The 26,582-nt window shown below is 31.6% G+C and overlaps 1 protein-coding gene across 5 annotated transcripts in view; it reads right to left on the bottom strand.

Annotated features, from left to right (window-relative positions):
- Nucleotides 1–11,660: 11,660 nt before the first annotated feature.
- Nucleotides 11,661–26,582, bottom strand: part of LOC107031489 (protein SHOOT GRAVITROPISM 6) — a 36,737-nt gene continuing 21,815 nt past the window's right edge. For 3 of the 5 annotated variants that reach the window (XM_015232889.2, XM_027919691.1, XM_027919692.1), the window contains 30 exons: nt 25,968–26,057; nt 25,410–25,531; nt 24,308–24,437; nt 24,099–24,178; nt 23,157–23,292; nt 22,530–22,611; nt 21,524–21,669; nt 21,327–21,407; nt 21,148–21,248; nt 20,287–20,525; nt 20,101–20,210; nt 19,854–19,982; nt 19,548–19,622; nt 19,339–19,472; nt 19,150–19,222; nt 18,834–18,965; nt 17,245–17,426; nt 17,042–17,164; nt 16,872–16,932; nt 16,681–16,776; nt 16,092–16,192; nt 15,875–15,980; nt 15,454–15,567; nt 15,301–15,375; nt 14,335–14,433; nt 13,450–13,521; nt 13,289–13,374; nt 13,120–13,213; nt 12,400–12,507; nt 11,661–12,138 (listed from right to left, as the gene is read on the bottom strand). In XM_015232889.2, coding sequence (XP_015088375.1) covers nt 11,956–12,138; nt 12,400–12,507; nt 13,120–13,213; nt 13,289–13,374; nt 13,450–13,521; nt 14,335–14,433; nt 15,301–15,375; nt 15,454–15,567; nt 15,875–15,980; nt 16,092–16,192; nt 16,681–16,776; nt 16,872–16,932; nt 17,042–17,164; nt 17,245–17,426; nt 18,834–18,965; nt 19,150–19,222; nt 19,339–19,472; nt 19,548–19,622; nt 19,854–19,982; nt 20,101–20,210; nt 20,287–20,525; nt 21,148–21,248; nt 21,327–21,407; nt 21,524–21,669; nt 22,530–22,611; nt 23,157–23,292; nt 24,099–24,178; nt 24,308–24,437; nt 25,410–25,531; nt 25,968–26,057 — 3,360 coding nt within the window. In that variant the 3' untranslated portion in view covers nt 11,661–11,955. Of the gene's footprint in view, nt 12,157–12,399; nt 12,508–13,119; nt 13,214–13,288; nt 13,375–13,449; nt 13,522–14,334; nt 14,434–15,300; nt 15,376–15,453; nt 15,568–15,874; nt 15,981–16,091; nt 16,193–16,680; nt 16,777–16,871; nt 16,933–17,041; nt 17,165–17,244; nt 17,427–18,833; nt 18,966–19,149; nt 19,223–19,338; nt 19,473–19,547; nt 19,623–19,853; nt 19,983–20,100; nt 20,211–20,286; nt 20,526–21,147; nt 21,249–21,326; nt 21,408–21,523; nt 21,670–22,529; nt 22,612–23,156; nt 23,293–24,098; nt 24,179–24,307; nt 24,438–25,409; nt 25,532–25,967; nt 26,058–26,582 lie in introns of all 5 variants that reach the window. The other 2 variants (XM_027919693.1, XM_015232890.2) reach the window with 2 other exon arrangements.

Genomic DNA, 26,582 nt, shown 5'->3' with positions numbered 1-26,582 from the left:
AACCCAACAAGTTTAGGGATATGTTTATGTATTTGGCCAAAATTATAACTTTATATAGAAAAAAAATGTTTCTTTATTAATATTTTCTTATGGTCTAGTCGGAATATCAAGTATAAGATTTGATTTTATGATCAATAAAAAATAATATTTTAATTTATATTGCTCGAATTTTGTGAAAATATATCTAAAGATAACTTTTATTTCAATAATAAAAGTCCGTACCACAATTTTTTCCTTTTACCTTTTATTAAATATGTGGCCTATATATATTCACAAATAAACCTAAAAATCTATTTTAAAAAATAATGATTCAATATTTTTGATTTTATGAAATGTTAAACCAATACCATGCTGAAATAATTTGGTTTCATTCCATTTTTCACTTTTTTATTTTGAGTTGTGAGGTTCGATAATTTCGATATTGATTACTCTCTATAGTTCTATCAATTAAATTGAAAATAGATCGAGATTCATAAAATTGATACTCCATTTAAGTACTTTAATGATTAAATCAAGGGAAAATAATACATTAAAAGAGCACCAATTAAACCAAAACGTTAATGATGTAATCATTCTAATTAAAACACACTCATATTATTATTACATTTTGTTTGAAAAGCAAAACAAAGAAAAAACATAAAGCACACTATTATTGAAGTCAAATGTTACAAACTACAAATTAAATTTAAATTGAGGACTCAATGTTAGATCTTTGTTATCTACTACTTCCGTCGTCTCATTTTATGTGAGATAATTTGACTCGGTAAGAACTTTAAAAAAGAAAGAAAGACTTTCAAGGGTATAATAGATATTCCATTCGTCCACTTTTATTTGTCATGTTGAGCTTTTCGAAAAGTACTGTATATTGCAATTTTTTATGCATATCAATATGATGAAAAAACATATTTTAAAATATTAGTCAAAGTTTTTATAGTTTAACTCTAAAAATGAAAAATATGACAATTAATAGTAGACAGAGGGAGTATTTTATAGTTAAATTGTTACGTAATAGAGAAATGTCATTCTTTTTGGCACTGACTAAAAAGGAAAGTGCGTCACATAAATTGGGACAGAAGAAGTATCAATATAGGTGTTTGATAACTCTATCAGACATATTGTAATGTGTTGTATTATATCATATTGTAGTATTTTAATGAATACATTATTTAGGTAGATTGTATTGTACTTCGTCTTTGCACCCTATAAAAGTAGAATATACACAAACGTTATCACTACTTTTATGAGGTAGAGAGTCATTATCGATAGACTCTCAACTCAAAAGAAAACTATCTGACGCAAGATTGTAAGAAAAGAAACAACAAAATAGCAAGAAACAAAATCATTTTCGTAACTCCCTGATCTCTCTCTATAATTCCACAAGTTATAGAATGTACTCATACATTGGCTCCACCTTTATAAGCTAGAAACTATGTTTTTAACCACCTACTAAAAAAAAGTATCGAATAAAAAATTGCCTCTATTAACCATTTCATCAATTTCTTTGTTACATAATTATATTGGACCAACACAAAATACATTGTTCATAACTTTATTGTATGAATCAACATAACAAGGCTCCAATTCCTCAAAAGTATTAATCAAAGTACCTCTAGCCAAGTCTTGAGATTGTTTAATTTGGTCTATAATACTTTGCATATTTTGAGATTGCTTTGTTATATTGCCATTCAATGTTAGACATTTTGTAAACTCAATCTTGTGTGGAATATTAATGAATCATTATCATGTATATTTGTATCATTTAGCATGTGAGAACAATAGAGGGTAAAACAAGAAATAGTTTGGAATTTATACCTTGGAATCTTGAACTTATTAGCAACTTGTTGAGTCCAAATTAGAGGACTAGTTGAAATAATACAACTTGGCTTTGGTTCCAATTCTTGAATTAATTTTTCTAGTGGTTCTTACATCATTTCACTAGCCAAAAAGAAATCTTTAAAAAAAAACTCTAGTGACTTGAGTGTGTCCAAATTTTCACATCCTTGAGGTAATCCAACTACTTGGCTTGGAAAATTAAGAGAAATTAGTTGGATTTTTATAGCATGTGTCACTATTTATTTGTACCTTTTGGCATTGATATGTGTTGTGATAATTGAAATTTTGACTCCATGAAGTGCTAGTAATTTTGAAAAGTCTATTAATGGTATTATATGGCTTTGAGACATTAAAGGTATCAATAGAAAATGAAGTTGTTTAGATAGGGAAGAAGCCATTGCTAATTTGGAAAAAAAAAAACTTAAAGTGTAGATGGAAATAAGAGTTATAGTTCTAGCTTGTATAGAGGTGAAATTTATAAAGAAATTTATTGAATAGCCATCCAATTATTTTTTTAATAAATAGCCGATCGAATTAATAATTTATTGATCATTAATATTTTCTGACTGAATAATCAAATATGTAATTACCATTCAAGATTGTTGTATTAGAGCTTCATCCATTAAAGAAAAGGAGAATATTCGATGCAATAACATTAATTACCTCGCAATATTGTCGACATGGTGCCTGTAAAACAAAGATCATATAAATAATGTATTTAAGGTTCACTAATAAAAAAAACATTGTGTTCGGTCGAATATATTCATGTAAAATAAAATAAATAACGCATAGATATTACCTGTTTCCATACTAGGGGAGATAAAATCAGAGCCATAACATTAACCATACGAATGGTTAATGTTGATTTGTACTTTAGGTTATCACATTTCTTCTTATTAGAATTATGACCAATAAAAGTGCTATAACTTGTAAACGTTGCATCATTTTGAAGCCCAATAACTTGATCCAAATAGAACTTAATGGGCCTTTTAAATGGATCTACATAATTGGGCCGAATATTAAATATGAAGAGAAACTTACATAAATATACTATAATAAAAAACATTATAGTATATTGATACATATGTTGTCATGTGTGTTTGTATTTTGTATCACGAAAAGAAAGCATTGACCTATTGCTATTTGTATTTGTTGCATTGTGTTTTTGTTTAGTACTTGTGTATATTTGACTATTTGTATTTGTATATTGTTGCGTATTTGTATCTATATTTTTATATTATCTGTATATTTGTATTCATTTGTTACCATATGTATTTATATTTTGTATCACTAAAAGAGATTTGTATAGTAAACAATAATTACGTATATGTATATCATTGACGGTTAACATTTGTATTATTTATCACAAATTGTTATTATTTGTATTTATATTAAGAGATAAAGAACGAAGCGAAACAAGAAATAAGAGAGAGGCAAGAAAAAGAGGGGAGAGAGAAGAAACAAAAGAGAAAATACTATAAAATTCTAATTAATAGCTATGAGCTATGAATTTTTCAAACTATAATAATTTATCATAAATATATATTACATATTTATCTTACGGTACAATTTTTCTTTGAAATATCCTGAGAATTAACTTATTTTATATTATAATATAAATTACAAAAATATTTATTTTTCTTTCCTAAGTAAAACTCCTATGACAATTGACAGCCATCCTCTATGTAATCATAAGTTAAATAAGATACAATATATCAACATTTTATTTCGAATATAATTTTACCTAGGAGAATATAAATATCGAAAATTAAATTAGAAATAAGTAAATATTCAAGAGTTATCTAGTTTTTCTTTTTTCCAAAAGAAATCAATATTGCTGTTATTACTTTAATTCTACTATTATATTCTTTGATTTTAGTATTACATATTTTTTTTTTGCTTCAATTACCATACTATATATTATCATTATTATTTCGTTCTCTTTTTTATTTTTAGCATGTCTTTTTCATTATTATGTCTTTTTGAAACTTAATTTATTGATTTATTTTATCTAAGCTGAATTTTTTTTATCAAAAATAATTTCTTTACCTTCATAAATCATAAGGTCTGAATAAAACTACTTGCATATACACAAGTAACCATCTTTCTCAAAGTTCACATGTAAAATTACATTAAATATAATATTGTTATTATCGTTCAGTTTAAAAAATTAACGTAGAAACGACGTATAAGAAATTGTTATTTTTCATTAGCACAATGTACGTTAACATTACTATTGGTGGAATTACAAAAATGTGGATCCAAAGCAAGAATATTTCAGAAAGAAAATAAAAAACTAATATGTTTTTATTTCTTAAAACTATTTATATGTATTTTTCTCTTAGACCAAGGTGCATTTGGCCACCGTCCAAAGAAACTTTATTATTAATTATAACAAAAAAAAAACGTTTATATTACCATAAATTTTCATTTATTATTCCCTCTTATACCATATTTTTCAACAATCTATTTTTGTCGATTTAAAAAAAAATAATATCTTTTATATTTAATAATAATTTAATTTTAAAATTTTGTTGTAGCCAAACGAATTCATTGATAAGAATATAAATATCTATAATTCGTTTTAAATCATAAATTTTAAATGTTTTTTTTTATTCTTTAATACGGAGGGGATAGTGTGTATTATATTTACATCACAAACACACTAAATAACTTATTATGTAATAAGTTAGAAAAATATAAATTATATTATTTATCCTTCTGTTCTTTTTTAGTTGTTATATTATACGTTTTTAAAAAAAAATAATTTAATTAATATTTAAAGTTAAATTAGATTATATTAATATTTAATTCGATAATTCAAACTAAAAATTTATATATTCAACAAATATGTTAAAAGTATATGATGAAAAATATATCATAAATATTTTTTATCGTTTGACTCTAAAAAAAAAATTATATCACCTAAAAACGAATTAAGTGAAAAGAAATATACCAAAACTTGTTTTCTAATTATAATAAATATATAATTTCTCCTTTCTCTTTCACATTGATATTAATAAATATAATTATTGAAATGCATGTGGCAATAATTACTCTAATTTTTTTATGGAATTAATTAATTAAAAGAGTAGATCTCAAGAAAGATTTTTGATGATACTAAGTGATGAATCGTTTTTAATTATTATTTAATCATTTCTTTAGGTTGGAATTGAAAAAAATGCGCATGGAATCTAGTATTGCCAACTCTTACATAATTATATTAAAAATAATTCTCATATTAATTGTTTATTTTATTAAATTAAAAAATATTAATTTTTTTTTCTATATTACACATGCGTAATTAATTCTATACGAAAGTATTCACATTTGTTTGTAAAATTAACAAGTTTTTTAAGAGGTGAATAAGTAAAATTAATTTATTATTTATGATTTCTTAAGCACTGTATAAAATAAAATTAAAATTGACCAATTAATATGGAATAAAGAGAAATTACATTATCAGACTTTAATATACAAAACTTTTATCAAAACACTATATATCCAATTCCACAACATTATTATAATCTAGATTTCAAAACCTACACACAATTGGGATAATATTACCCTTTTATCATAGGGTATCACGTTATTTTCTCGAAATATCATTTATGTATATATAGTCCAATTTTAAGCATAGAATGTTTATACATATACCGTTACGGTATCAAACTTAAACTCATATACGAGTCTTTAACTTTTTCTGAATATTCGATTTTTATATTACCCAAAACTCTTAACGTGCGTGGTTCTTGGACAAAGTTTCATGCACGTTATAAATGTTAAACTTAAAAATATAAATCAATACTTAAATAAACACATAATTAAATAATCAACCCTAACACCACCTTGTACTCAATCCTCTAACTATATAAACCCTAAGGTATCAAATCATTTTTCACACTCACAAAAAGCATTATAATTTCATTTTCACATATCTCCTAGCTTTTTTAATAAAAATGGCAAAAATTGCATGTATCGCGGTTTTGTGCATGATGGCGCTAGTCGCACCCCATGCACAAGCCGTTATAACATGCTTAGATGTCAGTTCCCATGTGGCCGTTTGTGTGCCCTACCTTACAAATAAAGGGCCATTAGGAGGCTGTTGTGACGGAATTAAGAGTTTGAATTTATTAGCCACCACCACTAAAGATCGACAAATAATATGTAATTGCCTAAAAGCGGACGCTAGTAATATCGCTGGAATTGATTGGATCAAGGCTAGTACTCTACCGGCCACGTGTAATGTCAATATTCCATACCTTATCAGCACTCTATTGGATTGCGCCAAGTACGTACTTCTTTCTTTGAACGTAAATGATATGCTGATACACTGAAATTATTTTAAATGGTACATTGATATCCCCGTCATATATATTTTTGGGACATTGGTGCCCCGCCGTCCAAAAACTAGAGCATATATGTCATTCAGACTAAATGGACATGTGTGGCGCAATCTTATCCGTCGATCCGATATTTAATGAATATCGAGTCTGTGGATAAGATTATGACATGTGTATGTATATGTTGTAGTTTTTAGACGGCAGGACACCAATGTCACAAAAATATGATGGATGGTATCTACATGCCATTTACGATAGTCGGGGGTATATTTGTCATTTTCCCCTGTTATCGTAAAGAATGGTTGATTGTTATACCGCTAAACGATAAAACTTTGTTGATATTATAAACTTCCCTTGAATGACAGATTATGTCAATGTTCTTGTGTTCCATTTTTATATCAAACTTATTTCTTTATTAGTTTATTTAATTTTTACTTTAAAACTTTATATTTTACCTTTAATGACATGAATTTTTTCGAATTTGTGATACAGGGTTCAATAATAAGGACGATGGATGATAGGATCAGTATTTACAACCGCACAAATTGCAATAATAATAAAGAGAACAATAAGTGATGGGATTATGTTTGATCTTTTTCTTATTTATGTATCTGTTTTGTGTTTTTGTATTTGTTACGTTGTTTTCTCTTTTCTTTTGTGTGTATGTGCCTTTTTGAGTCTTTTATTGTGTAATAAAAGAAGCGGTTGTATTATAATTTCGATCCTATTTAAATATAATTTTTAGTTTTTATTTTATTTTTAAATTTAACTTATATATACTGATGATTACACGTTGCAATAACCTTTTTAGAAGGTGGTCAACTAATTAATTGTTTTTTTTTAAGGAAAAAGAACTTGATTTGAGCCTCAACTAATTTGAATTAATGTTGACAAGTTCATTATAAGAGATTAAACGCTCTTTATAAAAGGTGACTCTTCGTATCTAGCGCTCGCTCCCTAATAAAGGTTATACTTGGACGAGCCTCACAGGCATGGTGACCATTTTCATTAATGAGGGTCGCTTTTTCCGGTATCGTAAAATAAGAATTTAAGATTTTAAGTATTTTTCGTGTGTGTTAGTTCAATGATTTTTCAAAAGTTAGTCGATCGACTCCGTTGACCTCCAAACTTGGTCAAGTCGAGCCTCAGAGGCTTAAGGACCAGTACTAGCTGCATTTTTTGAACTTTTTGGTGTCTATGAATTCAAAGATCATAATCATTTTTCATGTGTGTTAGTTCATTGACCAGAAACTATATCAATATAATGAAAAAGTTTATCGTAAGATATTAGTCAAATTTTTATAATTCGACTCTAAAAATGAAAATTATGACTATTAATAATGGAAGGAGGACGGACAATTCCGGTCGCTAAACAAATCTTGTTCTTCTGGTGAATTCAATTATATGGATCTGATCTTATGTATTGTCCCTTTTTGAGCAATAAATAAGATGTTATATTTCATTACAAATATGAAGATTTTCTCAATTTTTTATTATGTGTATTAATCCATGAAGTTTTTTCGAATATAACTTATCGAGACACGAGCATTCGATACTAAAAAAAGAACGTAAAATTGCTCGAAAGCTAGGAGCGATTTATATTATTTATGTATAAGTAGGGTTACACGGAAGCTAACTATCGAGAAATTGAACTATCCATGCACATACTTTCATAAAATGGTTATTATTTAATATTTTGTTAATTAAATATTTTTATTTAATACAAGGGTAAAATGATAATCCAACATTGTACTTTGATGCTTCCCGCTTATAATAATACTAGCTTCTGGATACGCGCCACGCGCGTGTGGCCATATAAATAAAAATATTTTTGTGAAGATTGTATATTAGAAATATTTTTAAGTTATATTATGTGTTATAAAATATAAAATACAAATTACATGTTCTTAAAATTGATAAGCATCCTATATGGTGTTTTTGTTTCTAAGATTCAAAATCCAAAAAACTATACAACTACAATATTAAATGAATAAGTGAAATGTTATGTGCTACGTTAATGAAATATGTGTAAAATCAGTAACATATATAAATTCTTTACCGTAAAATTAATGTCGTGTGTTGCACATATTAAGCCCTAGCAAGGAAATTAAATAATAAGTGTCATGAGTGTATTCTTCACTAAAAAATTTCTTTGACGAATCCAATAACATCGATAGCTGAAATTCTTGCACAAATCCAACAACGTTCATAGCGTATTTTAATAGCATTTAACTTTGACATTGATTGAGAAAAAACTGCTCAGAAAAATGATATACTCTTCTTTACAGCCCATAAAAATGGAGAGGGGACTTGAGGAAAATGAAAATTATTCTTAGCTTTATATAATACTTTCACTTTAAATGATTAATTAGTCCCTTTAGCTTCTTTTCATGTATTCTTTGAAAATAACATGTATTAATATATTAATTATGAGATTCATTGTATTGAGATCTACAACTTTTAAGATTCTAGCAATGTAAAGGTAACTGCTTCTATATTTTAGTTAATGTGCAACTTAAATCTCTACATATTTGCTCTCATTAACTAAAATTTGTCTCCTCATTTTCTTTAACATTTAGATTATTTAATTTTCATAACTCTTCAAATGTTCTCAATTCATTAATAGTAAAAAAAGTTTACTGCTCAGTATTTTTCAAAAATAAAATAATTAAATATGAATATAATATTTTTATTTGGTATAGGGATAAAATAGTAATTCAACTTTACATCTTGGAGCTTCCCACTTATAATATAACTAGTTTCTGAGCACGTGCTTCGCACGTATGTTTCATGTGAATTTTTATAGATACGTTAGAATGACTAAAATTTTATGGAAATATATATGTAAATTGTACTGAATAATAAAATGTAACAATTACAAAATAAGAATAAAGACTTACGGCAATGAAACATTCATAGAAAACTAAATTAAGAAGTCTAAAAGAGAAAAAAGACAAAAAGAAACAGAATATTTAAGAAAAAATACAATATAGACATTATTCTTATAAGATTGATGTATATATAGATGAAAAAATAAGTACATAATTCTTTGAGTTCTTATTGATTCCTTTCATATCATATCAAAATTCAAGAGTCTCCATCTACTTTTACTATAGAATAAAAATAACAGCCTAATAATCTTGGTAGGGATTTCATGAGATAATGAAGTTGAATTTATATAAATAGAATTGAAGGAATATCAAAAGATATCTTAAAGTTTTAGTTTAAATATTTGAAGGTTATGAATATGAAAAGATGAGAGGTATGAATATTAAGAGTATAAAAGTTAAATAAGTAATTAGAAAATAATAATAAATAAATGAAGAATATGAAAAAGAAATTAAAGTTAGCAAATCATGTAGAAAGAACAACTAAAGTTCTTATCATGTAATTAAGCATTAATGAATTTAAAATTGTGAAGCTAGAGTCATTCTTTAATAACAATCAAGAGGACATTATGAATGTGCGTCTCCATTTTGTAGATTTGCACCCTTTAAATTATTAAATTTCGTTATTTATCATAAAGGATAATACTTTATCCACATCAATCATATTATTCATGAGAGGGGTTAAGGAAAAAGTAATTAGAAGAGGAAAAGTATAGAAATTTAGGTAAAGATTTTTTCTTAAAAAATTATATTTATTATATACATATAGATTATAGATGATAAATATTAATAGATTAGACACTTAATTAGGAATTAATCTTCGGAAGTCTAAAAGTCATTAGCATTTAATTAAATTTATATAATTAAATATTTAAATATTTTATAACAATTTAATTTATAGAAGAGGTAAAACCGTGATTCAATTTTCAACTTTTTTGTTCATGCTTTTAGTAATATATGATATGATTTAGAGAATAATATTTAAAATAACCTCTAAAATAAAAATCTATTATAAAAGTTTTTTTTTTATAAGAACTTGATTGATGCACTCACATCATACTTCAAATAAAAAAGAAAGAGTAACTTGTTTATATGCTCGTCAGCTATTGATATGAGAGAGCAAATGCAGTAGTCAAACACCATCTCACTTATTGTCATTGGTTTATCTATTACCTAAGCATTTTGGTTTTATTTGCCAAAACCATTGACAACCAAATCGAACCATAAAAAAATTAAATCAAACTGAAAATATTTTGGTTTCGATCTCTAATTATTAATATTACAAATTTGAAAATTGAATTGGAACTTTTCTAGTTGATGTATTTTATGTCTAAAAATGATGTGATGACTTAAGTGATTAATGATATGGGTGGAACATAAAAAAAAAAAGTTTTTTTCTTAATGTGTTAATTTTTTTATTTCAATTTATTTGATACTTTTTGTATTTTGACAATTAAATAATTTAAGTCGGAACACTTTTCGTTGTTCGAGAGTAGAAAAAAGAATATTAATTTGATTTAAAATTTACCTGTGAAATCTTTATTTTTTTTAAAATGAAATTTATATATTTATAATAATGATAATTGAAATTTCAAAAATCATATATTATTATAAGTGGGAAGCTTCTAACCTCAAAGTCGAATTATCATTTTACCCTTATTTTACCTCTAAAATAAATTATATTAATATCTATTTAATTAATTAAATATTAAGTAAAAGTTATATTTAAATTCATGCATCAAATAAGATCTTAATGCATCATATATTCATGTACTAACTAAAAAGGAAAAAGTACAAATATGTTGGTTTAAAAAGATAAATGATTATCAAACAATGAAAAAGACATAATTATTATTTTATGATATTTAACATGTTGACCTTCAATGTTAAATACAAAATGTGATTAGCTTTACTATATATATCCTAAAAATAGAAGAAAGGTTGAATACAAAAATACAGTAATCAACTACGAAGTTATATTTAAAAACTCAAAACGATGGAGATATGAAAAATAAATATTTACTTACAACTTCATATTGGAGTATATTCATCTTGTAACTATCATAATTTACATATTTCTCAACAAAAAGAAAATGAATATGTATGAAATTTTAAAGAATACAAATAAATAAAATAGTAAGAATTCTTATAATTACAAACTGGTAATGAAAATTTTACAAGAGATGTAAACTAACCTACTGTAGAATGCAAGATGATTACAAACTTGAATAACACAAGGAATATAAATAATGTGGTGTGAGTATGTTTGATAGACTCTTCACTTACCCCCACTTATCTTACAAATTAAAATTGAAATGTTATTAGACTCTTCATTATCTACATTTAGTTAGTACATGAATATATGATGCATTAAGATCTTATTTGATGCATGAATTTAAATATAACTTTTACTTAATATTTAATTAATCAAATAGATATTAATATTAATTTATTTTAAAGATAAAATAAGGGTAAAATGGTAATTCAACTTTGACGTTAGGAGCTTCCCACTTATAATAATATATGATATGATATGATATAATATATATATATACACGCGGAACACACGAAAATCTATTAGTGCTCAAGCATCCAATAGAAAAAGAATAGGATATATCACTGCTACTTATGAATCATATACTTGAATTTTACAATATAAACAGAACTAAAATGTTAAAAAACATAAGATATGAGAGAAAATCACTTTACAAACACATGAGCCCTATGTTACATGAGATATATCATAAGAAGCTAAACCTTTTATACAGCACTAATGTACACAAAAAGAATGGAATCCTTGCAGAAATAAACACATTATAATTTGGATCTGTACAATGTAGATCAATATCAGAGCGCTTGAGATATCGCGTGTAGGTTATACTAATCGTAAATCATAATCTCCTGGCAGATTCTGGTTCATGGCCCCTATGTGATGAATCAGCTCGATCAAGTCGAATGTCTTTCCATGAGCTTGCGTTTGATGATTTGAGCAACAAGCCTAGAGCTGAAGAACAAGTTGCTCTAACGATTGCATCTGTTGAACGACTCATTTTGCCAACAAGCATCCCGAAAACCTAAAAGAGAGCGGATCACTAGAAGATTTACATCATTTAGGGAGACTTGGAGCAACGGTAAAGTTGTTTTGTTTTAGTGTAAAATATAGGTCATGAGTTGAGACATGGAAATATCCACTAATGGTTGCATTAGGGGTTAGCTATCCACGTCACACCTCTTGGCGTGCGGCCCTTCTCTGGACCCTGCTAACGCAGGACGCTTTATGTACCGCGCTGCCCCTTTTAACTAAAATCAGACAGGCAAAGAGTGTTATGAAATACCTGATTGTAGTAATGGGATGATATGTGTTTATCATCGGAGAGAGAAAGCACGCTGCTGCATAAATAAACCGCATTTGCCTGGACAACTGGCCAAGGAGCATCAAATGCCTGTACACCAGAAAGTTTTACCAAGTTGTTTTCGGAGTGTGGAAAAAGCTGTAGAGAGCACTTCATCGAACAGATTTTTCATTTAGAAGAGGCTACAAAATGTGTTTCGTCAAGCGATTTTCAGCTATACCATAAATAGTTAATTGGGAACTAAAAGCAAAAAAACGCTAAATCATCCTTCCTTTACTTTGAAGGCATGACCACATAGATCAAGGAAGAAGGGTGGGATAGCTCCCATTGATTTGAGCATCTTACGGCCAGTCAAGCGAGCTAGAAATCTCAATATAGCGTGTTCCCCTGTTGAACATTGATTTGCTTGTGGACAAGCCTGTCGTGGAAGTATGCCTACTACTACTTTCTGAAGATTCGGAAATTCAAGCACTTGAAAATTTTATAACACCAAAATTTGACAGCTATTTTAGTATGAATATGATTCTATGAAACCCACCAGCTTCTTAGGGGAACTGCGTTTACTTTTGAATGGTAGGAAATTCGTAACTTTTTTTTCTCATACCAATTTCATCATAGCACTGGATTTGATGGCATTTCAATACAATGACATGCATACCTTCAAAGTTTCTCCAAATGCAAGATTAGAAAAAGAATACGGACCTGTATTATTGATGCCATGTACCTATCTACTCGGGCAGCAAGATTTTGAGTTAGTTGCCTTGCAAGTTCTCGAAGAAAGTCTTCATAGTCGCCTCTAAAAATTGAAGGCAACTCAATATCATTACTCATGAATAACCATTAAGGACTGATCAAGTCAATGGGTTCATACCGATGGTCCGAACTAAACCAGTGACTGTTGAAAACAGCAGTTATTCCATCAATTTCCATCAAGGGAGCAATGGATTTCAAAGTGTTCTGGCGTGTTGAAAAGTTAACTCATTAAGGCATCCTGAACAATATAAGGAATAAAATCTGGCAAATTAAACTTACTCGGCAAGCTTGTCTCACACTAAGATCATCCTCATGTAGATGTAAAACCATCCGTGGGAAAGCAGCATGAGCCTGACGAGTAGAAAAGGTGAAGATTATTTATTGATAAAGTTCAAAATGAGACAGAAATAGATTAGATATTGATTTAACCAAATCGAAAATCGAGAATTGATGAACTCTACTCCTCGTACAACAGAAATGGAGACCAAAATAAATCACATCTCATTCGAAATTCATATGTGACAACGAAGATGTGGGATAGAAAGGGTATATCTACTGCTCGTTTTTACCCAAGCAAGTAAAGTATGATGATAAGTAGAAGAAAAGTATGAGGTCCTTCAAATACAAAAGCAGATCAAGAATTGGGGACCGTAAAACAAAATATTCACTGCCAACAGAGGCCTTAGGGGAACTTAAGTAATTAACAGACCCATTAACAGCAAAGTTAAGTCTAGATTATGCTCCTCTTTCAGAGATCCTAACCGAAGGCATTAAACTGAAGGTTTTAAAATTAAAGAAGATGCACCATAAATATAAACAAACACATTTCGGAATTTCATGATTCAGTAAATATACATGAGGGGCAACTATTAGAGAAAAGTGACCTACATTGTCAATCAAATAAATATTGATCATTTAATGAAGAAGAAACAATTGAATATGTAACGTCCTTTACATACGCTCATCCGAAATGAGAAAGCCAACACAACCAAAACATCCTCGTTTGAGACCATTTTTGAATTGTGATGTTGGATATGAAACCTTATGATGCAATTAAAATTGATGAAATTTAAAAGGACATCTGAAACTACAAATGTGCTAATGAGAAAAAGAAACCAAATCAATTTTAGGTGGTGACGGATGGTTTAATGAGAGATATGATACCTGCTCAAGAAAAGAGTCTTGTTGAGGCCCAGTTCCGTAAGTGCTCAGTGCTCCAAATGCCGCATAAGCATTGGCTCGTATCTTCTCATTCATGCACTCCTTTTATGAGGCAAGAAAATAATGTTATACGCTATGGCCATCTCAACATGCACTTGTTAATATTTCTATAATCCACAGTTTAGAAGATAATGATGTAACAATGTGCTTCTTTCCCAACAGATAAATCACACATCAATATGCACTAATTTTCAGAGACAAAATATAAAACCTACCATTAAATTACTTCAGTTCTTTTAAAAAACAGACTACAATTATGGCAACCTATGTCGTTCGAATGCTCCAATAATGTTGTTGCACCCGTGTCGGATCCTCCAAATGTACTACTTTTGGAGGATACGACATACAAAAATTGTTGTTGCACCCGTGTCGGATCCTCCAAATGTACTACTTTTGGAGGATACGACATACAAAAATTATGGCAACCTATGTCGTTCGAACGCTCCAATAATGTTGCTGCACCCGTGTCGGATCCTCCAAATGTACTACTTTTGGAGGATACGACATACACTCGCCGGCATTTTTGAAGAGTCTGAACAACATAGGTGGCAACACTAGCACAGTACAATATATGGGTGTCACTCATATATTTAACAACTTGAACATACACTTAAGGGGTGTAATATAAAATTAAAGTACAACTTGTATCAAGAGACATGTCTTGAAGGTTGACAAACAATGCAAAATATTATGTCAAGGCAAAAGACATCACCCTAGGATGTCCAAACAGAGTTGTGTTACTGTCCTGATACAAAAGTCTTTTAACACAATGCCACCCTGTTGTCAGCTCTAAGTAAATAGTTTAGAATGTGATATAATTGGACTAGTACAGTAATTGAACCAATTTGAAGCTATTACTACAAAATCTAAAGTTGAAGAAAGTTACATTTGGATAGTAGATCAACTTACTTGGAGATTCCGAAGTCGTATAGAAAGGTTCAGGAGAACAGGTTCAACTGCATCCCTGGATGAGGACTCGAGAACCTACACCGTAGAATGTAAGCAGAAAACATTCATGTGAAGGTAGATTATAAGATACTTACAAAGACGAGCAAGCTTTACCATCAGCAAACATGATACTGCGGTTAACTGAACCGACTCATCTGAGTCATCGAGCAAAGCTAATATCACCCCTAGGATTTGAGTAGTATACTGGAGAACATGGATAGATGGCATCTGCAAGACCAGTAGGCAACGATTACGGCTGCGTTCACAACTTTACCAATTTCTCATTCTTTCAGAGAAGAAATTAGTATGCACCTAGCCACAAAGGAAAGGGAAAACAAAGGGAAGAATTTTTTTATAACTAAAGCAGTAATTACGAAATGATGCCATGATATTATTTAACCAAGGAAATCAAACTAAACCAGAGGCACTCCTAATGATAAAATCAGGAAAGTAAAAACTAGGAAATTCCTCAAGTAAACATTCCTCCTCCTTAGAAGAAAAGAAAAAGCAAAGAATACTATATGACCAGGAATACCTGGACAAGCCCTCTTAGACAGAGGCGCCTAACAGTAGGAGAATCATCCGATACATGCCGGCAAAGTGCTTGCACCATCTGTTCTAATAGGGGACCAAAGCCATCACTACAAAAATTTGCATCCACAATCTTAGGAAGCTTCAGACATGAATATGATTTGAGACCACAACAAAAAATCAATAAATAATACAGAGAGAAGGTCAGAAGTCTCAAATACCTGTGGCGCAAGAACTCTGACAAAGCTGCAGCAGCTGATTCCCGTTGAAATCTTAAAGATCGATCCAGTGCATTGCTCAATATCAAACAAATGGATGGAACCTGAGAAAATATTCCTATTGAAATTTGCTAACTCTCACACAAATTTAATCAAGGAATTAAATATCTACACGTACACTTGGGGAAAAAAGAATTGTTCCAATCTTCTTGAGCTTTTGGGTGAAAAAGGAATGGCACAGGAGAACAAAGATAGGAAAGAAAGGGTAGATAAATATTGAAATATGGGTGTTCTATCAATTTAGTAAGGTTCATATTCATGCAAGGATTGGTGATTGAGGATCCATACAGAGTTTTATGAAATATCTTAGAGATCAAAGAACAGATGCTTTCTTCAGGAAATATGAATACTTTCAGGTAGGGACCTTTCAGTAAGTATCATTTCAGCAAGTTCTGTTAGTTTGGAATAAAGTTGGTCGTTCGACTCAAGTCCATAATCTTGACAAAGGTACGAACAGATAGAGACAAAAAGATAGAAGTATCAAATAATTAAAAAATGAAGCAGGAGCCCTGTTTGTACAGAATCATCCAACCTCTTTTGGTCTTTTTATGGAAATACAGCCAGCCAGGTCTCTTATAAGGTTGATCCACTTCTCATTTTCATTTTGCTCTCCATCTCGTGCAAGAATCTGATCGTAGAAGAAAATTATTATCATCAAAACCATATTTAAAAAGGTAAATTATTTAAGAAGATCTCCAGGAAGCTAGTCTGAAAAATCCTCACCTTCCCCATTTCCAGATCACCAACACATTCACAGAATGCTTGAAATGCAGCCAGTAATGCACTAAGATGGTAGAAAATAGGTGAGGTAACTGTAAATAGCTATACCAAATAACATTCTTCTGAAAATATTTTGATAACCAAGTATGAAAGTGGGTACACTGGCACATTACCGGAGTGGTTCTAGTTCACCAGTACTAGCTAAGCCATGACAGCTTCCCAGTTGAAGAGTTAGTGTTGCAAGAACGGAAGCATAACTTTGTTCAACTGCTTTTTTACCAACTTTACCACCACCCCTGATGAATTCGGAAAAATGGTAGGGTGACAAATTCAACGAGAAAGAAAAGGGAAAAAACAATGCAATTGGAAACAATACCTGAAAAAAGCAGTCAGAGCAACAATAGCTGCTCTTGCAATATTATCTTCTAAAGTAGTATCAACTGCATGGCTAGAACTTTCATCATGACCCCAATCCCCACCAAGAGTAGGAATCTGATTGATGACAGACATAACATGATCCAGAAACATGTATGAAAGTACTGAATGCTGTGAGAACACCTATTCAAGACAAGCAGAAATTTGGCAATCAATGGCCAATCAACCCAGATAAACGAAACTAGAGCATCGACAAATAAGTTTGTTTTATAGCATATAATAAAGTTGATCTTTTTAAGGAACATTTAATAAAGTTTAATGTAAAGCATGATGCAAAAATTTAGGTTTTAGGGTATCTGGGCATAACCAAAATTTAGGTATTAGGCTTGTCATTAGTGTCACCAACAAAAGGTTTGACACTACATAATTGAGGAACTCAGATTTCCCCAATGATATATAAGCTAGGAAGAGAAGAATTTTGAAGCAACATAAGCCAGGAAGAGTGCATCTTAAAACACTGTACAAAAACACATTTCTGAAGTGAGTTCCAGAATGTGGAGCTCCCTCCAAAAGTATTTCACCTAAGCTAACACTTCAAATGTTCTATCAATCTTAAGACTTTTAGGTACTAAGATTTATAACCAGATAAAAGAGAGAAGGGCCATATAAATACATATGGATTAATTTTGACCCTTGCTCACAACCTTTAGCGGTCGGAATTCCTCAGGACTAGCCATGTAAATTATACTCTTACCATAATAATCTAACCATATAACTACCATTAAAAATGGAGATGAACATACATTTGGCTAAAGTAACTTAAAATCTTTCAATAATTGTCAAACAACATAAGCTTTTCTAAATGAAATAAGGTAGCAACATAAGATGTTATATTTATTTATCTCACATTCGCAGTAAAATAAAATGCTTCCGTGTATTGTCTCACCAGATTAAACATGACATTCTGAATCTAAATGTCTGGATGTTCTCTGGATGAAGAATTAGTACAATTTTGGAGGTTCACTGAGTGAACTAACTTCAAGCCATGTAAAGATCTTTAGAATTTTCTAAAATCTCTCAAAATCAGATTATTTCCCAGCTCTTACACTGAATTTCAAAAACTGATCACCTATTTGCCCATGACAAGAAGTAGTTCAAGGACTACCTGAATGTCAATTCTACCAACTCCTGTGTGAATCATTAAAAACAATCAACAAGTGCCTCAATCCTAAACTGGTTACAGGGATATGCTAAAGCCTGGAAATTGATCCTCCATTTATACATGAGAACCAACTTAAAAACCAGCCTCCGTACCTGATTCAACGAATTGCAGTTTTCTTAATCATCAATACGCGTTTATCTTGTAACTAATCTTTCATAATCATTTTTAAATTACTTATATTTGTTTAGTATTTCCTCCTTTTTTTCATGCCCTTCACTTATAATTCCTCCAATTAGCTATTAGTTCCATTCTTGATTGTTGATGCTTCAACTATTTTCCATCTTGCATTGCAGGTTAACTATTCAACACACCAAGGCAGATCTGAAATACGATAAAAATGCCAGCAGACAACAGATTAAGATACTCACATGGAAGGCATCCTGAATTGGCCACCCACCCCGTAGTCTAGATATATCTTTTCTGGCTATGTCCTTTCTTGCAGCAACTAAAACTTCATTAAACACAATTCTTGAGCTTGTGTTCTCCGCAAAGGAACATATCTTCTCGCAGTTAAAGAAAAGATCAAAGAAGACCAACACACTATAACACTACAAAAGGCAATCAAGGAGAGTTCTCCACATAGCCCGGTGATTGATAAGAGAACAGGAAAACAATGTTAATCTAGCCATAATGTGTGAAAATAAATATATTCTGCTTCACTGAAAGAAATTGCACTAAAGATACAGCACCAAGAGCTTCCTGACGTAAATACTTCTCGTTCACATGAATTACGGCTGAGAGTAATGATTGTGTTGTTCTGTTAGCATAAAAATGTAAACAAAGTTAAACAGAAACCTTATCAATCCATTGAAGAAAAGCTGAATAGCCACTTTCTTATCAACGTTAGTTTGAGATTGTTTCGGCGGAGAATACCTTGCAATATCTGTCTCATTCAGCTCATTACCTCTCTTCATAACAAACTCATTAACTGCTTGGATAGCACCTTCGGAAGATTGCTTGACCTTGTCACATATAGCACCTGAGCAACCATGCAGAGCTGCAGCAAGCTGTAAATAGTGGAATAACATGAGGATGTGGAGAACGCGTAACTGGGCAGCATTTTATAACAAGCTAAATAATACCTCATCCTTTGTCAGCAAGATGCAAACGGATGAAACAACCCTGTTAAACACCTCTGATGGGTCAATTGAAGCATCCTGAAAATATTAACTCATGTTCAGGAGCAAAAAGGTTTCGACACTGAAGATGCAAAGAGAAGTAGATGTACTAACGTATTAAAGCTCGTCCTCGTTTAATACTAAGGTATCACAATGATCTTTCCTTTTTACTGTTCTTTCTATTTTTGAGAATGTCCTTTTACATTCTTTCAGCAAGCAAAGATTTCCAAAGAAAGGAAAGGGGAAAAAGGAGCATTCAGGAAAACTCACACTTCGTAGGATAGATATAACATCTTCAAGGGAAGACAAAGCACTATAGGATAACTCAATGTCATTGCTGAAACTAGAGTTAACAGGCCTTGGAAGCGATAGAGATATACTGAAATACAGATGAAGGATCTGCCAGGAGAACCATCAAAATTTATTAGATGCAAAGAAATGAAGAAAAGAAGGGGAGAAATTCTGCATGCCAATCACATAAGCCAGCTTAAATTCGTCAGAATGTATTGAAGCTTGCCTGAACAGAAACTTTCCGAACTTCGGAATTTGTATCTACACATCGTGGAAGATACATCATTGTACGATCTCCCAAGCGCAAAGCATCGCGGCTTGGTAAAGCAAATGCAGCTGGTATCAAGGAAAAAGTATCAGGTAAGTACAAAAAAACCTAGAATAAAATCTATGCAAAAGAAAAGGCACTTACAAGGTAAATTAGATAAGGTGTGATGCATAGCACGGTCGGTTTTCTCTCTGTGAGTGCAAGTTCCTCGACAGCCTAGTGCACAGTATCCACTGATGCAGATCATCCGAAACTTGAAAAGTAGCTCATGAGCTGCAAGACACCCTCTTTTCCTCTGGTAGTCCAATGAAGAGGAAACATACTGATCCACCTTTCTCAATATTTGCAATAATTGCTCTGCTCGACTTCTTCCATCCTCTCCACTAATTATGACATAGCAGCAGAAACACCACTCAAGAAAAGAAAGAAATCATAATACATGGCCTATGGTTTACTAGACTGCAATTTATGCATACATTTATTATGATTAAGTACATTGTGCCTAATCAAATGGAATTACGCTCATAAGGTACTGTTACCAAGTATTCTATCGAGCATATGTGTGTGTACCCACATGAATGTTTTTGTCTCTGGCAGAGACAACAAAACAGATATACGTACAATGTGCACGGTTCAATTTTTTGTGTTTTGGGTTTATTTCTCGTCTTCGGCAGAGACAACAACACAGATTTACGTACAATGTGCAAGGTTCACTTTTTTGTTCTTTAGAAATAACCCCGTAACTTTTTTATTTGTTAATGCACTGGCTAAATTAGACTTCAAAGTCATTTTTATAGCTTTCATAATATTTCGTAAGCGTAATTTCTGGGGGTAATTGCACTAAAGCTAATCTGTTAATTGGATATGCAACATAAATGAGTCTGATTGGCTTAAATTACAGTAGAGATATTGTCTTCAAAAGAAATACAGTTGCTGCTACACATTAAGAATATATCTTAAGTCAAAATATAACAATAGATATGAGTTAACCAGAGAGTGAAATACCTTGTAATAAGTATTGTACATAAAAGAGTAATCAGGTTGCCAATAAGGGGGTCAATAACATCAGCAGGCTCATTCGGCAAACCGAAAAATCCAATAGTGGCCTGCCAAGTGAAGATAAGGTGTTAAGAGGACAGACAAATCAAGACCATCTCAGTGATGAAGGAGGTCAACACTATCACCTTCATAACAAGGTTTCTTGTTTCAGTAGTCAATTTTGGCTCTACGGAAACCAGAGTAGTGCAGGCACTTAAAGCAAGCGACTGCAGTGCAAAAAACAAGAAGAATATAGAGTACTTAAGAACATAAAAGTGGTGTAATTCTGATGAAGTTGAGTGAAATGGAATTGAGCAGGAGAAATCATTGGTGATACACGAACCTGAGTGCGCAGATGCTCAATGTTGGATTCAGAAAATCCATCTTCCTCATCTGTGCCCATTAACGTTAATATATAGTCAAGTAACTGGTCTCTTCTTTTCAGTGGGAATGATATACCACTTTCAGCTGCATTTATAACTGCCTGACCTAAACACAATGATAACACACATAAAACCCCTTTAGTTTAATCAACAGTACACTCACTTTTTACTTGCATCATATTGTATGTGAAAACGATTGTAGCCACGATGATAATAGCAGCAAGAGAAACTACACTTTAATCCCGAACTAGCTGGGAGTAAGATATTATTGCCCTGTTGAACAAATTTTGAGAACACTTGAGAGGCAAAGTGACAAAATTTGCAAAGCAATGTGAAATGCCAAGGAATCATGGAGAGGAGAAAAAAAGGCCACTACACCATCATTTGACCTTCTTGAATAAGATTTCACAAACTTTCCGACAAAAGAAGGTAAGTTCTCAGATGTTATAGATGTAACAGACTCTCCACAACAACAATGCCTCGGCTTCAAACAAGTCCAAGTTTCTCCATCTAAATTTATCTCAAGCTAACATTATAGAAAAAAATAAATACGAGAAAAGGTTTTTATTGGCAAAACTCTTAAGAGAGGGCTAAAATACTTCCTAGAAAGCATAAGAGCTAAAGTATATGTACTGTGATGCATATGCTAACTAATTGGTATCACATATATTTTACAACTTCTTCTGAGAAATTAAAAATTTAATAGAAGATGGAGGAAATGAAATCTGTAACAACAGAACTCAAAACATAGTTCCAATATTTTATTTCTCAACATTTCCAACACAAATTTATTTTAGTATCATACCCAATATTATTGAACTTTTGGCAAAGATGATCCAGTATTTATTCGTTTTCCAATTTTTACAACCATATGCATTGCATGCAAGCAAGTATATATGAGAAATTCAAAAGCTGCTGATGTGGAAACTTATTCCATTAGCGGAGTAAATCACTATCCATACAAACCTAATAAATCAATTGCTGTGATGACAGCCTGCTTTGCTGTAGGGTGGCGTACATGAAGAAGTCGTGACAGCATATTGACCCCCTGTAAGTAATACAGCAGCCATATAGTTCAAACAATTATGATAAGAATAAGGCTTTGTAATAGATAGAACATAAAAGAGAATTCATATTCTGATAAAGGATGAAAATAAAGTACTGCTAACCAGTGTTATCAAAGGCGCACTTAAGCTCTGAAGCGAAGCTCAAAACGTGTTGAGCGCTTCGCCTCGCTTTATGAGCGCTTTAGTGTCGACATCAAGTTTCTAAGGCAAACATTTCCTTGCCAATAAGCCTCTTATGAAGAATTGAAGTTAAATAATTGATATTTTACTTTCATAATTTTTTTCAATTTCTTTAGTCATAAATTTGTCATTCATGTTTATAATTATTACTTTAGGACTAAACATATATATTTTATTCTTTTCTCCCTTTGCGCCTTTTTTTGTTCAAGCCCACGCTTTATTTGTGCTTTGCGCTTAAAGCCCCCACAGACGTTAGAGCTTTTTGCGCTTAAAGCCCCCACAGACGTTAGAGCTTTTTTGCGCTTTTCGCTTTTGATAACACTGCTGCTAACAACATATTGCTTACCACTAGTGCATCTATTCTGGCTTCAATAACAGTTGAGGGAGCATATTTTGCAGCATATCCATACATTAGCGCCAAAGCAGCATGTATATCATCAGATTCTTCCATTTTAGCTTTATCCGAGAAAAATGATAGAAATCTGCAACAGCAAAATCTTTTCATACTCAAGATATGATACCGAGAAAATAAGAATTGTAGTACACAGTTGCCACAAGCTCTTTCCTGTCAAAGTGACTGTTACAATCTATTACTACCAAATTAACGCTGAATGAGTTGTTACTCTGTAAGACTATTGCATGACACAGCGCGACATGTTCCAACTTTGATTTAGATGGACATGTCAGTTCATTTATTTTGATTTCATTGTTATTGACTTATTGTACTTGGTAACATCTTGGACCAGAGACTCGAAGCATCTGGCAGAAATCATGAACCAGTTTCTATTAGGAATAGGTAGATCAGCAATAGGAGGAATCAAGTGTTTAGTGATCCTACTTTTGCCAGAGAAATTTTGTTTTATCAAAGGTGAGATAAAAGCATATACAGAACAATGAATAAGCATAACAGCATAGAATGAATCACTAAAGAATAATCAACATATGCAACACTGTTTTAGTTGAAGTTATTAATTAAGATATTTGTATCATCATAACTTTGATAATTAGACTGAGACAAACTCATAATTAAGTCTCATAAGATCAATTACATTTTCCATTTCACAAATTATACCCACACGGTTGGGAAGTTCCAAATGATAAAGGTTACGAAATTTTCATCCTTCAAGTAGATGAATTTAGTTACCAAGTCCAAAGTACAACTTGTTAACAGGGAATTCCCCCACCAGAATTAATAAAATAATTACTTCATCAGAATAACTTAGTCAAAAGAAACTTCAGATGACAAAAGGATGCTGGGAACTAAATTTGTTCCAGGTTCAGACATCACCTTTGGAAGATACTTTGCCCAACATTGTCCAAGATATCTTTCAGCTTATCCAGAACTGTGTCTAGGTGTGATGCAGCCACCTAAGCAACATTGATTCAGCATGTCGTAAGCAACAAAACTCCAACGACTCAAAGTCTTACAATCATATTTCTAACAAATTTGCAAACGAGGAAAACCAATAGTTTAATTTCAAACTAATTAGTAATTACCAAACCCATGGCTTTTGCTAAGCCAAGTCTATTCGTTGGAATCGTAATATTGGCTTGTTTATACATCAGATCAATCTTAGCGCGAACATAAGCTCTGGTATGAACCTTCTGCAGCAAAATTCCGAGACACCTGACAAGAAATGACGAGCTTTCAAGAAAATCTTCCCGTCTTACAAAAGGTTGGAAATTCCGGTTAAGCATCAACTGGTCAAATCACTTAATTCTGTTCAACTGCAGAGGCAGGAATCTTGTTCTGACAATTGCGCGTAAGAATAACTTAACAGTGGGAAGAGAGGAAGTTTAACTTGCATATCTTAATGAGTGTTGCTGTAAAAAGAGCAGTCTGCGGTACCTCAACCATAAAACTGACAATTTCTCTTCTAGAGATGTGTCCTTTTTTTTTCTTCCTCGGCGCTGAATAAAGGAACATATTTCTCAAAGAGGCTCAGATAGTTTCATGGCGTCAAAACTAGAAGTCCTTATTCAGTATAGAGCGACGACAAGGGACCTTTTTGTCTTAATAGGATAAGATATATACTGAGAGTAGGGAGCTTCTGGAAGGTGAGTTGGAAATACGAAAACCCTCCCAAAAAAATATGAAGAAAAAATGTTTGGATGAGCCTGCAATTAGTCACGAAGACAACCACATCCCAGTTTGAACAAAATCAACGAGTAGAATATACAAAAATTGTTTCAAGGAAAAACTTCTTTTTTTAACACGGGTAATGTTGCATTCCTTTTTTCACCCTGGTAATTTTTCTCATCAATAAAATTGTTTATTTCCAGGAAATAAGTGTGGTGTCGGGAGGCATTTAGAATTGTTTAGAATTTTGTCAAAAACAAATAAGCCTACGGAAATCTAATCACTATACTTTTAAGATATGAAACAAAATAGAAGAGCTCAAAAGATAGTAATTCAGCTTTTATGACATTTTATATATTGAATTGACTAACTTACATTAAGAAAAAATGATTAATCATACAGTTCCTTAAATTAAATATGCACCAAACCAGTCATACAAATAAGCAAATTAAGCAAGAATAGTATTAAGGAATTTGCAGTTCCAGGTGCATTTATCAAATTGAAGATAGCTGACATTACCGATGAAGCAATGCAGAGTGCTCGTCATCAGGTTTATAAAGTTCATAATGCTTTTCAAATGCATTTCCAAGTGATATAACCCAGTCAACATCCTGAATTACATCCAAAGACTCTGCAATAAACTGTCAATATGAGGAGTTTAGGTCCAACACATATTAAGGGTGAAACTTTACTTCATGTTGGTAAAAGTTAAGACATCAGATGCACCATCTTAGTACTGATTATTAATGAAATTACCCATTTTGCGGCTCCAATTAATAGATGAGATGCATTAAGAATTTCTCATGGAATCAGGAGAAGAGAAGTAATTGTTTCAAAAAGAGATGACATATTTTAAGAGATTGAGAAATGTTTGTTGGTCTGAGTACTGAAAAATATTCATTGCTGTAAGTACTTCATTCAAGATTTTTCTCAGCGGCAATGTGATCTTTTATATAAAGCAAAATCATATTTACAAGGATCAAAAGATGCCCTACTCATGATCTGCATAGTCTTGAATAATAATTCAATCAACAAATTTCAATGTATCAAACAAGGGGATGAAGTTACTATCCTTACATTTATAATCATGTCATCCCAAGAATCTTGATATGACGGATCCTGCTTTAAGTCTTCTGTATCACTGACGTAGGCCTTCATCTTCGGAATCTAGAGCTTAGCAAACAAGATAACCCATTAAGACACACAGAAATTTGTTTCCGTATAACATACAAAAGCAAAGTATCCAATATTTATTTGGAATAAACAAAATTCTCAATTTCTCATCCTATGTCGAGTCCCCTGATATTACATATTCTCAAGTTCGAATCTGCATTTTAATCTCCCAAACATAGTTTTTCTTCGTCATTTTCTACCTTCCCTTTGCCAAGGCCCTAACCCTCAAGTAGCTCCTTGCCACATCTTCCCCTTTCAAGCACCCATGTTACACCTTTCCCTAAACAGACTCTGTACTGTTCTCTTACCCCTCCACTGGCCGTTTTATTCGCAACTATTCCTTCTCATGTCCATGAAGAGTATATGGGGGTTGTAAGAGGTGGAGGGAAGTGCAATATAATGGTGGATAGGGGCTCACAACAGAGAGTGAAGCGACAGTGTGAAATAGGCAAAGGCAGAGAAAGCATGTAAGAAAGGACGTGTGTAAGAGGCCCTCAACTTTGCCAATTATAACAGAGA

This window comes from Solanum pennellii, chromosome 9 (genome assembly GCF_001406875.1).
Source record: "Solanum pennellii chromosome 9, SPENNV200".
NCBI lineage: Eukaryota > Viridiplantae > Streptophyta > Magnoliopsida > Solanales > Solanaceae > Solanum > Solanum pennellii.
This window is presented reverse-complemented; position numbering and strand designations above follow the sequence as displayed.